Source organism: Neovison vison, chromosome 1 (genome assembly GCF_020171115.1).
Source record: "Neovison vison isolate M4711 chromosome 1, ASM_NN_V1, whole genome shotgun sequence".
Classification (NCBI taxonomy): domain Eukaryota; kingdom Metazoa; phylum Chordata; class Mammalia; order Carnivora; family Mustelidae; genus Neogale; species Neogale vison.
In genome coordinates this window covers 219377618-219390356 of record NC_058091.1, presented here as the reverse complement: position 1 = coordinate 219390356, position 12739 = coordinate 219377618, and the positions used below count along the sequence as shown (strand labels likewise).

Sequence of the window (12739 nt, the reverse complement as noted above, 5' to 3'; positions counted from 1 at the left end):
AAAAGTAATTTTTCAGAGCTTTAGTTTTCTTTAAATTGATATAGATACAAGGAAATAAACCAAGCATATGATCAACAAGTGAATGGCAGTAAGCTCCAGATTATATTCTCTGACTAATTCCTCTTGTATGGAGAGAACAGAAAATCAGTTAGATTTTGAGCTCTTTGCCTAACAGTTTATTTGAGACAGTGGAATGTGCATGGTCATTTGCATCTTTGCCATTAGAGTATTCAAAATTTGAAGAGGCTATGCATGAAATTCCCTTTCATCAACAATTCAGTTCAACAAATACTAGAATCCTTGATTTGTACAAAGAATTTTGGTAAGACCTACCCTGAATAGATTGATAAATTCAGCTCTTTCAACTGTTAACATTGTGAAAGATAGATGAGCCAAAAATACAAATAATTTTGGTACAAAGCAGTCTGTATGTTATGACAGGTACAGAACCCATCAAGGGAGAGCCCATTAAAAGGAGAGAAGGAACTTCTTGCTAAGAAAGGCTTTATGTAAGGGGAAACATTGAAGGACTTTAATAAATATTTGTATTTATAAAAATATATATATTTATAATTGCAACAAACTAAAGTACAGAGAGACTCTTCCAGCATTAGTATGATATTTAAAATCTTGGTAATTTTGTGATCGTATTATTTATGTATGTAGTTGAAAATTTGGACTTATATCCTCTTTTTTAACATAATATTTATACTTTAAAAATATTTGTCATTTTTCTTTTCTAAAAATATATTCTACATTTTTAGGTATGGCCGAATAGAAATTCTCTCTGGATTTATTAATGGACTTTTTCTAATGGTAATAGCCTTTTTTGTGTTTATGGAGTCAGTGGCTAGATTAATTGATCCTCCGGAATTAGACACACATATGTTAACAGTAAGTCTTTATTTTCCTGTTTGAATTTCTATTCATACCCCATACAGTCTTTTCTATGCTGAAGTTTATTTGTAGTTACTGATCTGGGAAGCTTTTATTTTATTTTTTAATTTAAATTAACATAATTTCTTTTTTTTTTTTTTAAGATTTTATTTATTTATTTGACAGATCATAGGTAGGCAGAAAAGCAGACAGAGAGGAGGAAGCAGGCTCCCTGCTGAGCAGAGAGCCCGATGCAGGGCTCAATCATGACCTGAGCTGAAGGCAGACTTTAACCCACTGAGCCACCCAGGCGCCCAAGATTTTATTTATTTATTTGACAGAGAGAGAGATCACAAGTAGGCAGAAAGGCAGGCAGAGAGAGGGGAAGCAGGCTCCCCGCTGAGCAAAGAGCCCGACATGGGACTGGATCCCAGGACCCTGAGATCATGACCCGAGCTGAAGGCAGAGGCTTAACCCACTGAGCCACCCAGGCACCTCTAAGTTAACATAATTTCTTATCTTGTCTTTGTATTTATGCCGCTGACTCTTAGAAATTAATCCTTTTCGCTGGTATTTTCGTTAGAATATTATATGATAGTCTAAAACCTAAGATTTCTTTCTGACTTATTAAATATTTTTCTGTGAAGATGTGCTTTATAGGGGTACCTGGCTGGCTCAGTTGTTGAGCATCTGCCTTTGGGTTGGGTCAGGGATTGAGCCCTGCGTGGGGCTCCCTCCTCTGCAGGAAGCCTCCTTCTCCCTCTGCCATTCTACTTGTTTGTGTTTTCTCTGGCTATGTCTCTCTCTGTCAAAAAGAAATTAAAAATCTAAAAATAAATAAAAGTAAATTCATTTTTAAAAAAGAGGTGCTTTATAGATACTTGAAATTTGCAAAATATTAGAGATAGAATCAGAAAAATAATATCACTTTAAAGGCTTTACTTTGTTGATTGTAGTAGTTTATAATGTTCTCCCTGGACCTTCAAACCTTTGCATATGCTATTTCTTGTAGTTGGCATGCCCTTCCCTCACATCTGCCTTCCAGCCTTTGTCAGGACTTTGTTGATATGTCTCTTCCAGTGAGATATTTTCCATTAATCCCTCTTTTCAGGGTGCCTGGGTGGCTCAGTCATTAAGCGTCTACCTTTGGCTCAGGTCATGATCCCAGACTCCTAGGATCGAGCCCTGCAACAGGCTCCCTACTCCACAGGAAGCCTGCTTCTCCCTCTCCCACTCCCCCTGCTTGTGTTCCCTCTCTCGCTGTGTCTCTGTCAAATCAATAAAATCTTTAAAAAATATATCCCTCTTCAAAGACTTTTTTGTAGATTTCCCTTTCTCAGTATTCCTGTTATATCTTTTTTTTTTTAAAGCAACATTAACTTATAACCCTTTGTCTTTCTTCCACAACTAAAGATATAAGTGAAGTATCTTTAGGACCTGAATTATCTCTCATTAACACTTAAACTAGCACCTGGCTTGCAGTAGGAAATTAGCAATTAATTGTTGGATGACTATAAGCAGTTATGAATCTGGTTGCTGAAAGCATATATTAATAAAATGCTTTGATTACAGTTTAGAAATATATTTTGAATTTTAAATGCTTATATCTTTTACCTTTAATGTTTGTTATAGAAATTTTTGCAAAACATGTTTGCACAGATGTGTAAAGGTGAATGATTCGTTGTGCCTTTGCTCGTAATGGTGACAAAAAAAATGTCCACCAAGGAAAAGACTAGTTAAATAAAGAAATAAAGCTGTCATTCATAGGATACTGTATATGCATAAAAAGAATGAGGTAGGGGCGCCTGGGTGGCTCAGTGGGTTAAGCCTCTGCCTTCGGCTCGGGTTAAATAAAGAAATAAAGCTGTCATTCATAGGATACTGTATATGCATAAAAAGAATGAGGTAGGGGCGCCTGGGTGGCTCAGTGGGTTAAGCCTCTGCCTTCGGCTCGGGTCATGATTCCAGGGTCCTGGGATCGAGCCCCGCATCGGGCTCTCTGCTTAGCAGGGAGCCTGCTTCCTTCTCTCTCTGCCTGTCTCTCTGCCTACTTGTGATCTCTGTCTGTCAAACAAATAAATAAAATCTTTATTAAAAAAAAAATGAGGCATATTTATATACACTGGCATGAGAAATAAACTGTACTAAGTTAAAAAAAATTCCAAAGCAGCATTATAATGTGATATTATTGCTGGTTTTAAAAGGTGTTTATGGGGGCGCCTGGGTGGCTCAGTGGGTTAGGACGCTGCCTTCGGCTCGGGTCATGATCTCGGGGTCCTGGGATCGAGTCCCATGTCGGGCTCTCTGCTCAGCGGGGAGCCTGCTTCTCTCTCTCTCTGTCTACTTGTGATCTCTCTGTCAAATAAATAAATCTTTAAAAGGTGTTTATGTATGTATTTTAGCATGTGCATAGAAAGTACACCATTCTCTCACTGACTGATTTTGGGGGGTTACATGCTTAAACTTTCTACATTATTTTTTTCTGATGAAATCTATACAAATGAAGCATTTATCATTAGAGGAGAAATATTTGAGATGATGGAGTCTCTGTATATAATATTTGATTTTATTCAAAATTTAGGAACCATTTTCTTTTTTTTTTTTTTTTAAGATTTTATTTATTTATTTGACAGCGAGAGATCATAAGTAGGCAGAGAGGCAGGCAGAGAGAGAGAGAGAGAGGAGGAAGCAGGCTCCCTGCTGAGCAGAGAGCCCGATGCGGGACTCGATCCCAGGACCCTGAGATCATGACCTGAGCCGAAGGCAGCGGCTTAATCCACTGAGCCACCCAGGCGCCCTGGGAACCATTTTCAAGTTCATAAAGCTAACTAAAATTTTAAAATCTGACAGATAAATGGTCTGAGCCTCATTAAGAAGTGTATAATTTCCATTCATGTTTACTAAAGTGAATCTCTTGTCTTATAATCTTTGGAAATTAATTTGAATTATCTGTCCCCATTATTTTTATATATTCTTTTTATAAATCAAGTGGATTTCTCTAAAGGAGAAATTATAATATATGGTAAATTAAGTAACACCCAGAACATCCAAAATCATTTTATAAAAGGATAGTAAAGGGTAACTTTGTTTATCCTTTAGGGTGTTATATGGCATTATTAAATCAAGATAATTCCATTCACTTCTTTAAAAAAAAAAAAGTGAAAGATTACTATTACATGTTTGTTTTTCCATTATACCTTTTTTTTACTTTGGGAAATTTTACTATGTTTTAAGAAGCAATAAGATTATATATATATTTGGAATCTACTAGTTAGTAAATTATAATCATTGCCTTACAAACTGAAATTCATCTGGTAATATAAACAAGATTTTAGCTAGAGTGCACACTTGCTCTAGTAAGCAGTACTTTCAAGCTCTATTTAAATGAAACAAAACTCTAGCATAACTTATTCATAAATCATGAACCAGATACATGTTCTTTATTGATTAAAACAAGTCCAAATTCCTCTACTTGTCAAAACTTTGCTATTTGAAACTTAAAATGTTTCTTCTAAAATATTCTAAAATCTGCTTTTTAAAATTTTTGGATATCCTTGAGGGAGACAAACCATTAGAGACTCTTAATCTCACAAAACAAACTGAGAGTTGCCTCAGGGAGTGGGGTAAGGAGAGGGTGGTGGGGTTATGGACATTGGGGAAGGTATGTGCTATGGTGAGTGCTGTGAAGTGTGTAAACCTGGTGAGTCACAGACCTGTACCCCTGGGGCTAATAATATATGTTAATTTTTTTAAAAAAGATTAAAAAATAATTTTTTTGGATATCCTTATTGAACTTGTTTTACCAAAAATACTTTGGAAAACTGTAAATAAAAAAACATATTTAGATATACAGTAGCTTTTAAATAACAAATATATTTTTTAAATTACAAATTTAAAGGCTTTCTTTTCTCCTTTTACTAGCCAGTCTCAGTTGGAGGGCTGATAGTAAACCTTATTGGTATCTGTGCCTTTAGCCATGCCCATAACCATAACCATGGAGCTTCTCAGGGAAGCTGTCATTCATCAGATCACAGTCATTCCCACCATATGCATGGACACAGTGACCATGGGCATGGTCACAGCCACGGATCTGCAGGCAGAGGCATGAATGCTAACATGAGGGGTGAGTCCTTGGCAAATACTGTCCTATTTTTCAACTGTGTTCTGAATTGACACTGTCTTATTTTTAGTAAATATTAGGTTTCTGGTTACAGTTTTATTTTAGAGAAACACTCTGTGGCTTAAAAAAATGTCTGAAGCCATCTGCTTTAGAAAATGCTCACATTTCTTCATAAATGTCAATTTTAATCAGATAATTGTATTATAGAGTCCTTTTCATAGTGACTTTTGCATAAAAACTATGTCATTATGAACTTTCACTACAAAAGAACCAGGAAATTTTTATTTTACTATAAAATATATAGGGGAAGTATTATTTACTGTGTTGAATTATTTATTGTGACTATTTAATTTGGGTATTGTCATAACTTGGCTTATATGTGATTTCTAGGAAAACCACACCATCATAAAACTCACCAATCTGAGCTGTAGTTCCCTATATCTTTCTCTTTTTACAACTGTGCCGTGAATTCTTTGAGAGCAGTGACCGTGCTTTTTAGTTTTTTTTTTAAGTACTATCCCCAGCAAAATCAGGTGCATAGTAGGTACCCAGTAATATTTATAAAAAGGATAAAAGATCGAGATGTGTTTTAATTTTTAATGTTTTCATATTTTATTTGTAGGTGTATTTCTACATGTTTTGGCGGACACACTTGGCAGTATTGGTGTAATTGTATCCACAGTTCTTATAGAGCAGTTTGGATGGTTCATTGCTGATCCCCTGTGTTCTCTCTTTATTGCTATATTAATATTTCTCAGTGTTGTTCCACTGATTAAAGATGCCTGTCAGGTTCTACTATTGAGACTGCCACCAGAATATGAAAAAGAGCTACATCTTGCTTTAGAAAAGGTACTGTGAGTAATTTCTTCACTATATCTTTTCCTTTTAAAATAGCATTTGAAGGTGCCTCGTTAGCGCAGTAGGTAGCGCGTCAGTCTCATAAAATAGCATTTGAAAAAGTAGTAATAATAATAAATAAATAAAATAGCATTTGAAATTGAGTAAGTTGACTCAACTAGAAATGTGCAAAATATGAATTAAGAAAATATTAAGAAAATACAGTTTTATTTAAAAGACATAAAACGGTTTAGTCGGTTAAGCATCTGACTCTTGATTTTGGCTCAGGTCATCGTCTCAGACTCATGAGATTGAGCCCTGCATCAGGCTCCATGTGGAGGCTACTTAATATTCTTAGTCCCTTCCGCCCCCCATTTGTGTGTGCACACACACACTCTCTTTCAAAAGTAAATACATACATATATGCATACATACATACGTACATAACTAACTAACATACATATAAAATAGGGAGTGGGGGTGCCTGGGTGGCTCAGTGGGTTAAGCCTCTGTCTTTGGCTCAGGTTCTAATCCTGAGGTCCTGGGATCGAGTTCCTCATCGGGCTCTCTGCTAAGCAAGGAGCCTGCTTCCTCCTCTCTCTCTGCTTGCCTCTCTGTCTACTTGTGATCTCTGTCAAATAAATAAATGAAATCTTTGAAAGAAGAGAAAAGAGGGGTGCCTGGGTGGCTCAGTGGGTTAAGCCTCTGCCTTTAGCTCAGGTCATGATCCCAGGGTCCTGGGATCGAGCCCCGCATCGGGCTCTCTGCTCAGTGGGGAGCCTGCTTCCCCCCTCTGCCTGCTTCTCTGCCTACTTGTGATCTCTCTCTCTCTCACTCTGTTAAATAAATAAATAAAATCTTTAAAAAAAAAAAAAAGAAAGAAAAAAATAGGGAGTGAATAAATGGAGAGATTTTTCTTGGATGGGAAACTATTATGAAGTTGTCCTATTTCTTGCATTTAAATCTCAGTGCAGGGGCGCCTGGGTGGCTCAGTGGGTTAAAGCCTCTGCTTTCGGCTCAGGTCATGGTCCCAGGGTCCTGGGATCGAGCCCCGCATCGGGCTCTCTGCTCAGCGGGGAGCCTGCTTCCTCCTCTCTCTCTGCCTGCCTCTCTGCCTACTTGTGATCTCTGTCTGTCAAATAAATAAATAAAATTTTTTAAAAATAAAAAAAAATTTAAAAATCTCAGTCCAATTGCCTTTCCTGGGATTCTTTTCTTTTGTTTGTTTTTGTTTTGGGGGAAAATAGGTAATCCAATATTACTTAGAGACTTATTTGGAAGAGTTAATGCTTGAGAATAAAAACAACAAAGATGTAAAAACTACAGAATTAACTAATAGGATCCCATTCTGTAACTTTTTATTTATTATAAAGTTACAGAATTAACTAACACAAATAACAGTTTTGTTCTTGCACAGCAATAAACACATAAATCAATTTTTTAAAAATTGGTTGTCCAGAAACAGACCCAGGAATTTATGGAATTCAGTTTGTAGCAAAAATGGCATTTCAGGGCGCCTGGGTGGCTCAGTGGGTTAAACCGCTGCCTTCGGCTCAGGTCATCATTTCAGAGTCCTGGGATTGAGCACTGCATCAGTCTCTGCACTCCTTGGGGAATCTGCTTGAGATTCTCTCTCCCCTCTCCCTCTGCCCCTCCCCCCACTAGTGTGTGCGCTCTCTCACTCACTTACTCTCTAAAATAAATAAAATGTTTTTAAGTAATCTCTGCATCCATCGTGGGGCTCAAACCCACAATCCTGAGATCACAGGTTCTACTGACTGAGCCAGGCAGGCGCCCCTCATTTTTTTTTTTCCAAGTAAGCTTTACAACCAACATGGGGCTTGAATTCATGACCTGAGAAAGAGAATTTGATACTTTTTTTTTTTTTAAGGTAATCTCTACACTCAACATGGGCCTCAAACTCACAACCCCAAAATAAAGACTTGCATGTACTTTTTCTTTCTTCTTTTAATTTTTTTTTAAGACTTTGTTTATTTATTTGACAGATCACAAGTAGGCAGAGGCAGGCAGAGAGAGGGGGGAAGCAGGCTCCCTGCAGAGCAGAGACCCCCATGTGGGGCTCCATCCCAGGACCCTGGGATCATGACCTGAGCCAAAGGCAGAGGCTTTAAACCACTGAGCCACCCAGGCGCCCCTAATGTTTTTTTTGTTTTTTTTTTTAAGATTTTTATTTACTTAGGGTGCCTGGGTGGCTTAGTTGGTTGAGCGTCTGCCTTCAGCTCAGGTTGTGGTCTCATGGTCCTGGGATCAGGTCCTGCATTTGGGCTCCCTGCTTAGCAGGGAGTCAACTTCTCCCTCTCCCTCTCCTGCTTTCTTTCTCTCTCTGTCAAATAATAAAAACCTTGGGGGGGTATATTTTTATTTATTTATTTGAAAGAGAGAGTAGAAGCAGGGGTAGCAGCAGGCAGAGGGAGAAGGACAAGTAGGCTCCTGCTGAGCAAGGAGCCCCACATAGCACTCAATCCTAGAACCACGGGATCATGACCTGAGCCAAAGGCAGATGCTTAACCAACTGAGCCACCCAGGCACCCTTGCCATATCATGTTAAATTAGGATCTGCTGGGGCACCTGGGTGGCTCAGTGGGTTAAGCCGCTGCCTTCGGCTCAGGTCATGATCTCAGGGTCCTGGGATCGAGTCCCGCATCGGGCTCTCTGCTCAGCAGGGAGCCTGCTTCCCTCTCTCTCTCTCTCTGCCTGCCTCTCCGTCTGCTTGTGATCTCTCTCTGTCAAATAAATAAATAAAATCTTAAAAAAAAAAAAATTAGGATCTGCTGATGAGAAGTTAATATCTTGAATATTTAAGAAATAACATCTTAATCCACTGTTTTCATAAATTCGTGAAGTTTTCTCACCTACATCCTTTAGGAAAAAAAGTTTTATTTCAAAAATACTTTAAGGCCATTTTGGAAAACTTCAAAAAAAATTTTTTTTTTTTTTAATTTATTTGACAGACAGAGATCACAAGTAGGCAGAGAGGCAGGCAGAGAGAGAGAGGAGGAAGCAGGCTCCCCACCGAGCAGAGAGCCCTATGCGGGGCTCGATCCCAGGACCCTGAAATCATGACCTGAGCCAAAGGCAGAGGCTTAACCCACTGAGCCACCAGGCGCCCCAACTTCAAAATATTTTTGTTTTGTTTTGTTTTGCCTTGTTTTTATTTAAGGACTCTCTGCCACTAGTGTGGAGCTTGAACTCACATGTTCTGCCAACTGAGCCAACCAGGCACCCCATCTTCAAAATATCTTAATATGGAAAAGCACATTTTCTTCCCTGCTCAGAGGAGAGAGCCTGCTTCTCTCTCTCAAATAAATAATAAAGAAAATCTTTTAAAAATTTTTAAAAGCTATTTTGAAAATAAAAATGGCAAAAACTGTTTTGTACTGCTTTGCAAAATTTTCCCCGTTTAGTTATGTCATGTTGATAAATACCGTCATACATTTTTAATGCATGTAGTGTTACAATGTATGCAATATCTGTTACTTAATCAGTTCATTTTTAAACATAGAGAATATCTTTTAAACATGTTTATGTAACCGTTAATATATGAATGTGTGTATAAATGTGAGGAAACCAGGTAGTCCACTGAAAATATCCAGTGTTTAGAAAAGGCACAGTACCTCTTAAAGAGGTGAAAATGGGTATGCAACTGTTGAGTATAAAGACACCTGTAACCCCCATTCATTTCCTGTTCAGACCTGTCTTCCCTGACATCATTCCCATTTCAAAATATTTTAGGCACCTTTACTTCAAACAAGTTATCCCTTTATTTTCTTACTTCTTTGCTCTCCTTATTATCTTTTTACTAAAATCAGCTTAATAGTAGTTTCTTGGACCAAAAAGTTTGCTTTCTGTTAAGTAAATCAGCTTTTTAAGTCCATTTACATCATCTCTTCTTTTATTTGACAGATACAGAAAATTGAAGGATTAATATCATACCGAGACCCTCATTTTTGGCGTCATTCAGCCAGTGTTGTGGCAGGAACAATTCATATACAGGTGACATCAGATGTGCTGGAACAAAGAATAGTACAGCAGGTGATAATCTTTTGTCTTTAATGAAAGTAATCTCATTTGGGTTAATTCATGCAAAAATTGGGACACATTCTAAATTACACAGTTGAGTAATCATTTAACTGTTCAAAAACACCAGTCTTTTAGCTGCTCAAGGATAATATAACTTACTTTTTATGTCTAGATTTGTTTTCCAGCCCAAAATGGTTAAAATAAAATTAAGTTTTAGTGCTTAAATGACAGGCTTAAGTGAATGTAAAAAAATTTACTTATGATCCACGTTGGCTCCCAATCAATTATCCAGAAATAAATTATTATAAATACAGATTTATATTAACAGTAATTACAGTCAAGGTGGCAGCATTTAACGCTGTGATTGCAAGTAAGAATCAAAGCAGTTCCTATATTCCTATTCTAAACCTACCATATTAGAAACAAAAGCTATTTCCATTTTCAAGTTTGAATGTCAGGTCAGTAATTTGGCCGTCTAAAGAAATATAGCTAACATTTGACCAAATAAATAATAAATATTACTTTGAGGATTATCTTTGACTATCTGTGGCTATGAAAAAATGTAATTATCAGTTATAAGATATGCACTAAATGTATTAATCTAAATGCTTTAAAATGTATGGGTTTTGATAACAGGTTACAGGAATACTTAAAGATGCTGGAGTAAACAATTTAACAATTCAAGTGGAAAAAGAGGCATATTTTCAACATATGTCTGGCCTAAGTACTGGATTTCATGATGTTCTAGCTATGACAAAACAAATGGAGTCCATGAAATACTACAAAGATGGTACTTACATCATGTGAGATAACTCAAGAATTACCTGTGGGATATGAACAATGAAGATTAATTTACTCGGTATTTATAATATTGCCAGAAGGAAGAAAATTGCACATAATTGTACAGAAACATTTGCTGTATTCGAAAAAAATTCTAAAGCTCCCTCCTATTGGATCAAGGAATCTTTCTTAAAGGAAATTTAAATACAGAACGAAGCATTAATTGTACAAGTAAAATAATTACTTGAATTATGTGTATAACAGGAATCTTGAAATTTGAGTGAACATGATGTATCACATCATCTTCAAAAATGAACATATAATGATGGATTCTAATGAAGACCAAAATTACTTGTGTGTTTACTTTCTGTCAGAAAGCATCTCCATTGTAAATAATGTATTTACATGTTTATTACAAAGACCCAAATGAAAAATTTTTAGTCAATTTTTGCATAGCCCTAGGATTAAATAGGAATAAAAGTTCTATATTTATGGATTTTCTGTATATAAAACTGGTTTCTAATTATAACTTAAATCCATTAAGTAAAAGCTGTATTGCCACTTTAAATGTAAACTAAATTATTTGGGAGAAACCAACCACTGAAATGAGACAAGCATTGAGAATAGGGAAGTATATAACATTATTGATGTATTACAAAAACCAACCACTCTGTAAAATAAATTTTTTTACTTTTGGTAATATTTGCAAATGAATAATTACTTTATTAGGGTAAAGTACTTATACTAAGTTGTGTGCATGTTTTTCGATCACTTGTCTTCTTCCTCTGAAGTAGAATATTCCATTTCTTGTTATGCATTTTCCATTCCAAGTTGCTTGTCAAGCTGGGATCCAAGCAATGCGAGAGTTCTCATTTTTCATTTAGCTCCATATTTTGTGAAACAACCAGCTGAGAGAATCATAAATAATGTCAACTCACATTTGAATTTTCTGCCTTAAACACAGCTTCTTTTTTTAATTTCTGGGACATGTGGATCTATAAGAAGTATCAAAGAATAGATAGTTATTTTAAATTTAGTAAGTAAATCTTGTCCGTAAATACTTGTGCATCATGAAATCAAAATATCTACCCTGTAACTACTTTCTATAACAATATCTAATTTATATTTTTTCATTTCCAATTTAAATTGAATGTATAGTCTGAAAAAATGTATGATAAAGAGATCTATAATATATGCAGTTTTATGAACACCAAAGAATGTTCAAAAGAAACCTTTGAATACCTATTTATAAGCATTTGAATATTTTCATTCATATAATAGGAATTTTGATAAGTAGGATGAATTAATTTTAGTATGGGTGTTATTTTTTTAACTATACCATAATGGCAAACATGTATTGTAAATCATATTTTTATCTTAACAATTTTAATATGTGAGAGGTTCTAGAAATTTGTTACAAGTTATTTTGATATTCTTTGTCTTATCCTTACACATTTTCTGGTCCAGAATCTTCAATACATAATTAAACTTTTTGAGTGGTGGGAAAATAATTGCATATTGATGTTTTAATGCAATTTTGGTATGTTAAAAAATGTTTAGGTAGATAGGTACAATACATATTGCATCGTTATTAAAATTGCCATGTCCTAGGAGGCATATAACAGCAGAAAAGTTAAATTACTGTGATGAGAGATAAGGCGAGACATCGGGCATGGGCTGAAGGGGATGCAGATTGGAAGTAGAGAAACCAGTATTAAGAGCACCAGGGTGCGGGTTCTAACTCCTACAAACATTGTGACTTCAGGCAAATCCTTCTCTGGGTATCTTTTTTTTCCCCTGGTACATAAAACCAGAATAAAATTTGCTCACATTCATAGGATTATGAGGAGCAAAAGGAATGATATATGTGAGATGAATTGGAAAAAAAAATTTCTTTTTTTTTTTAAAGATTTTATTTATTTATTTGAGAGAGAGAGAGACAGTGAGAGAGAGCATGAGCGAGGAGAAGGTCAGAGAGCGAAGCAGACTCCCCATGGAGCTGGGAGCCCAATGTGGGACTCGATCCCGGGACTCCAGGATCACGCCCTGAGCCGAAGGCAGTCGTCCAACCAACTGAGCCACCCA

The 12739-nt window shown here is 36.3% G+C and overlaps 1 protein-coding gene across 2 annotated transcripts in view; it reads left to right on the top strand.

Annotated features, from left to right (window-relative positions):
* Nucleotides 1-12162, top strand: part of SLC30A5 (solute carrier family 30 member 5) — a 38463-nt gene extending 26301 nt beyond the window's left edge. For both annotated transcript variants that reach the window (XM_044267819.1, XM_044267820.1), the window contains exons 12-16: nucleotides 765-894; nucleotides 4798-4999; nucleotides 5619-5845; nucleotides 9758-9886; nucleotides 10511-12162. In XM_044267819.1, the coding sequence (XP_044123754.1) occupies nucleotides 765-894; nucleotides 4798-4999; nucleotides 5619-5845; nucleotides 9758-9886; nucleotides 10511-10681 (859 nt within the window). In that variant the 3' untranslated portion in view covers nucleotides 10682-12162. The remainder of the gene's footprint in view (nucleotides 1-764; nucleotides 895-4797; nucleotides 5000-5618; nucleotides 5846-9757; nucleotides 9887-10510) is intronic.
* Nucleotides 12163-12739: the final 577 nt, after the last annotated feature.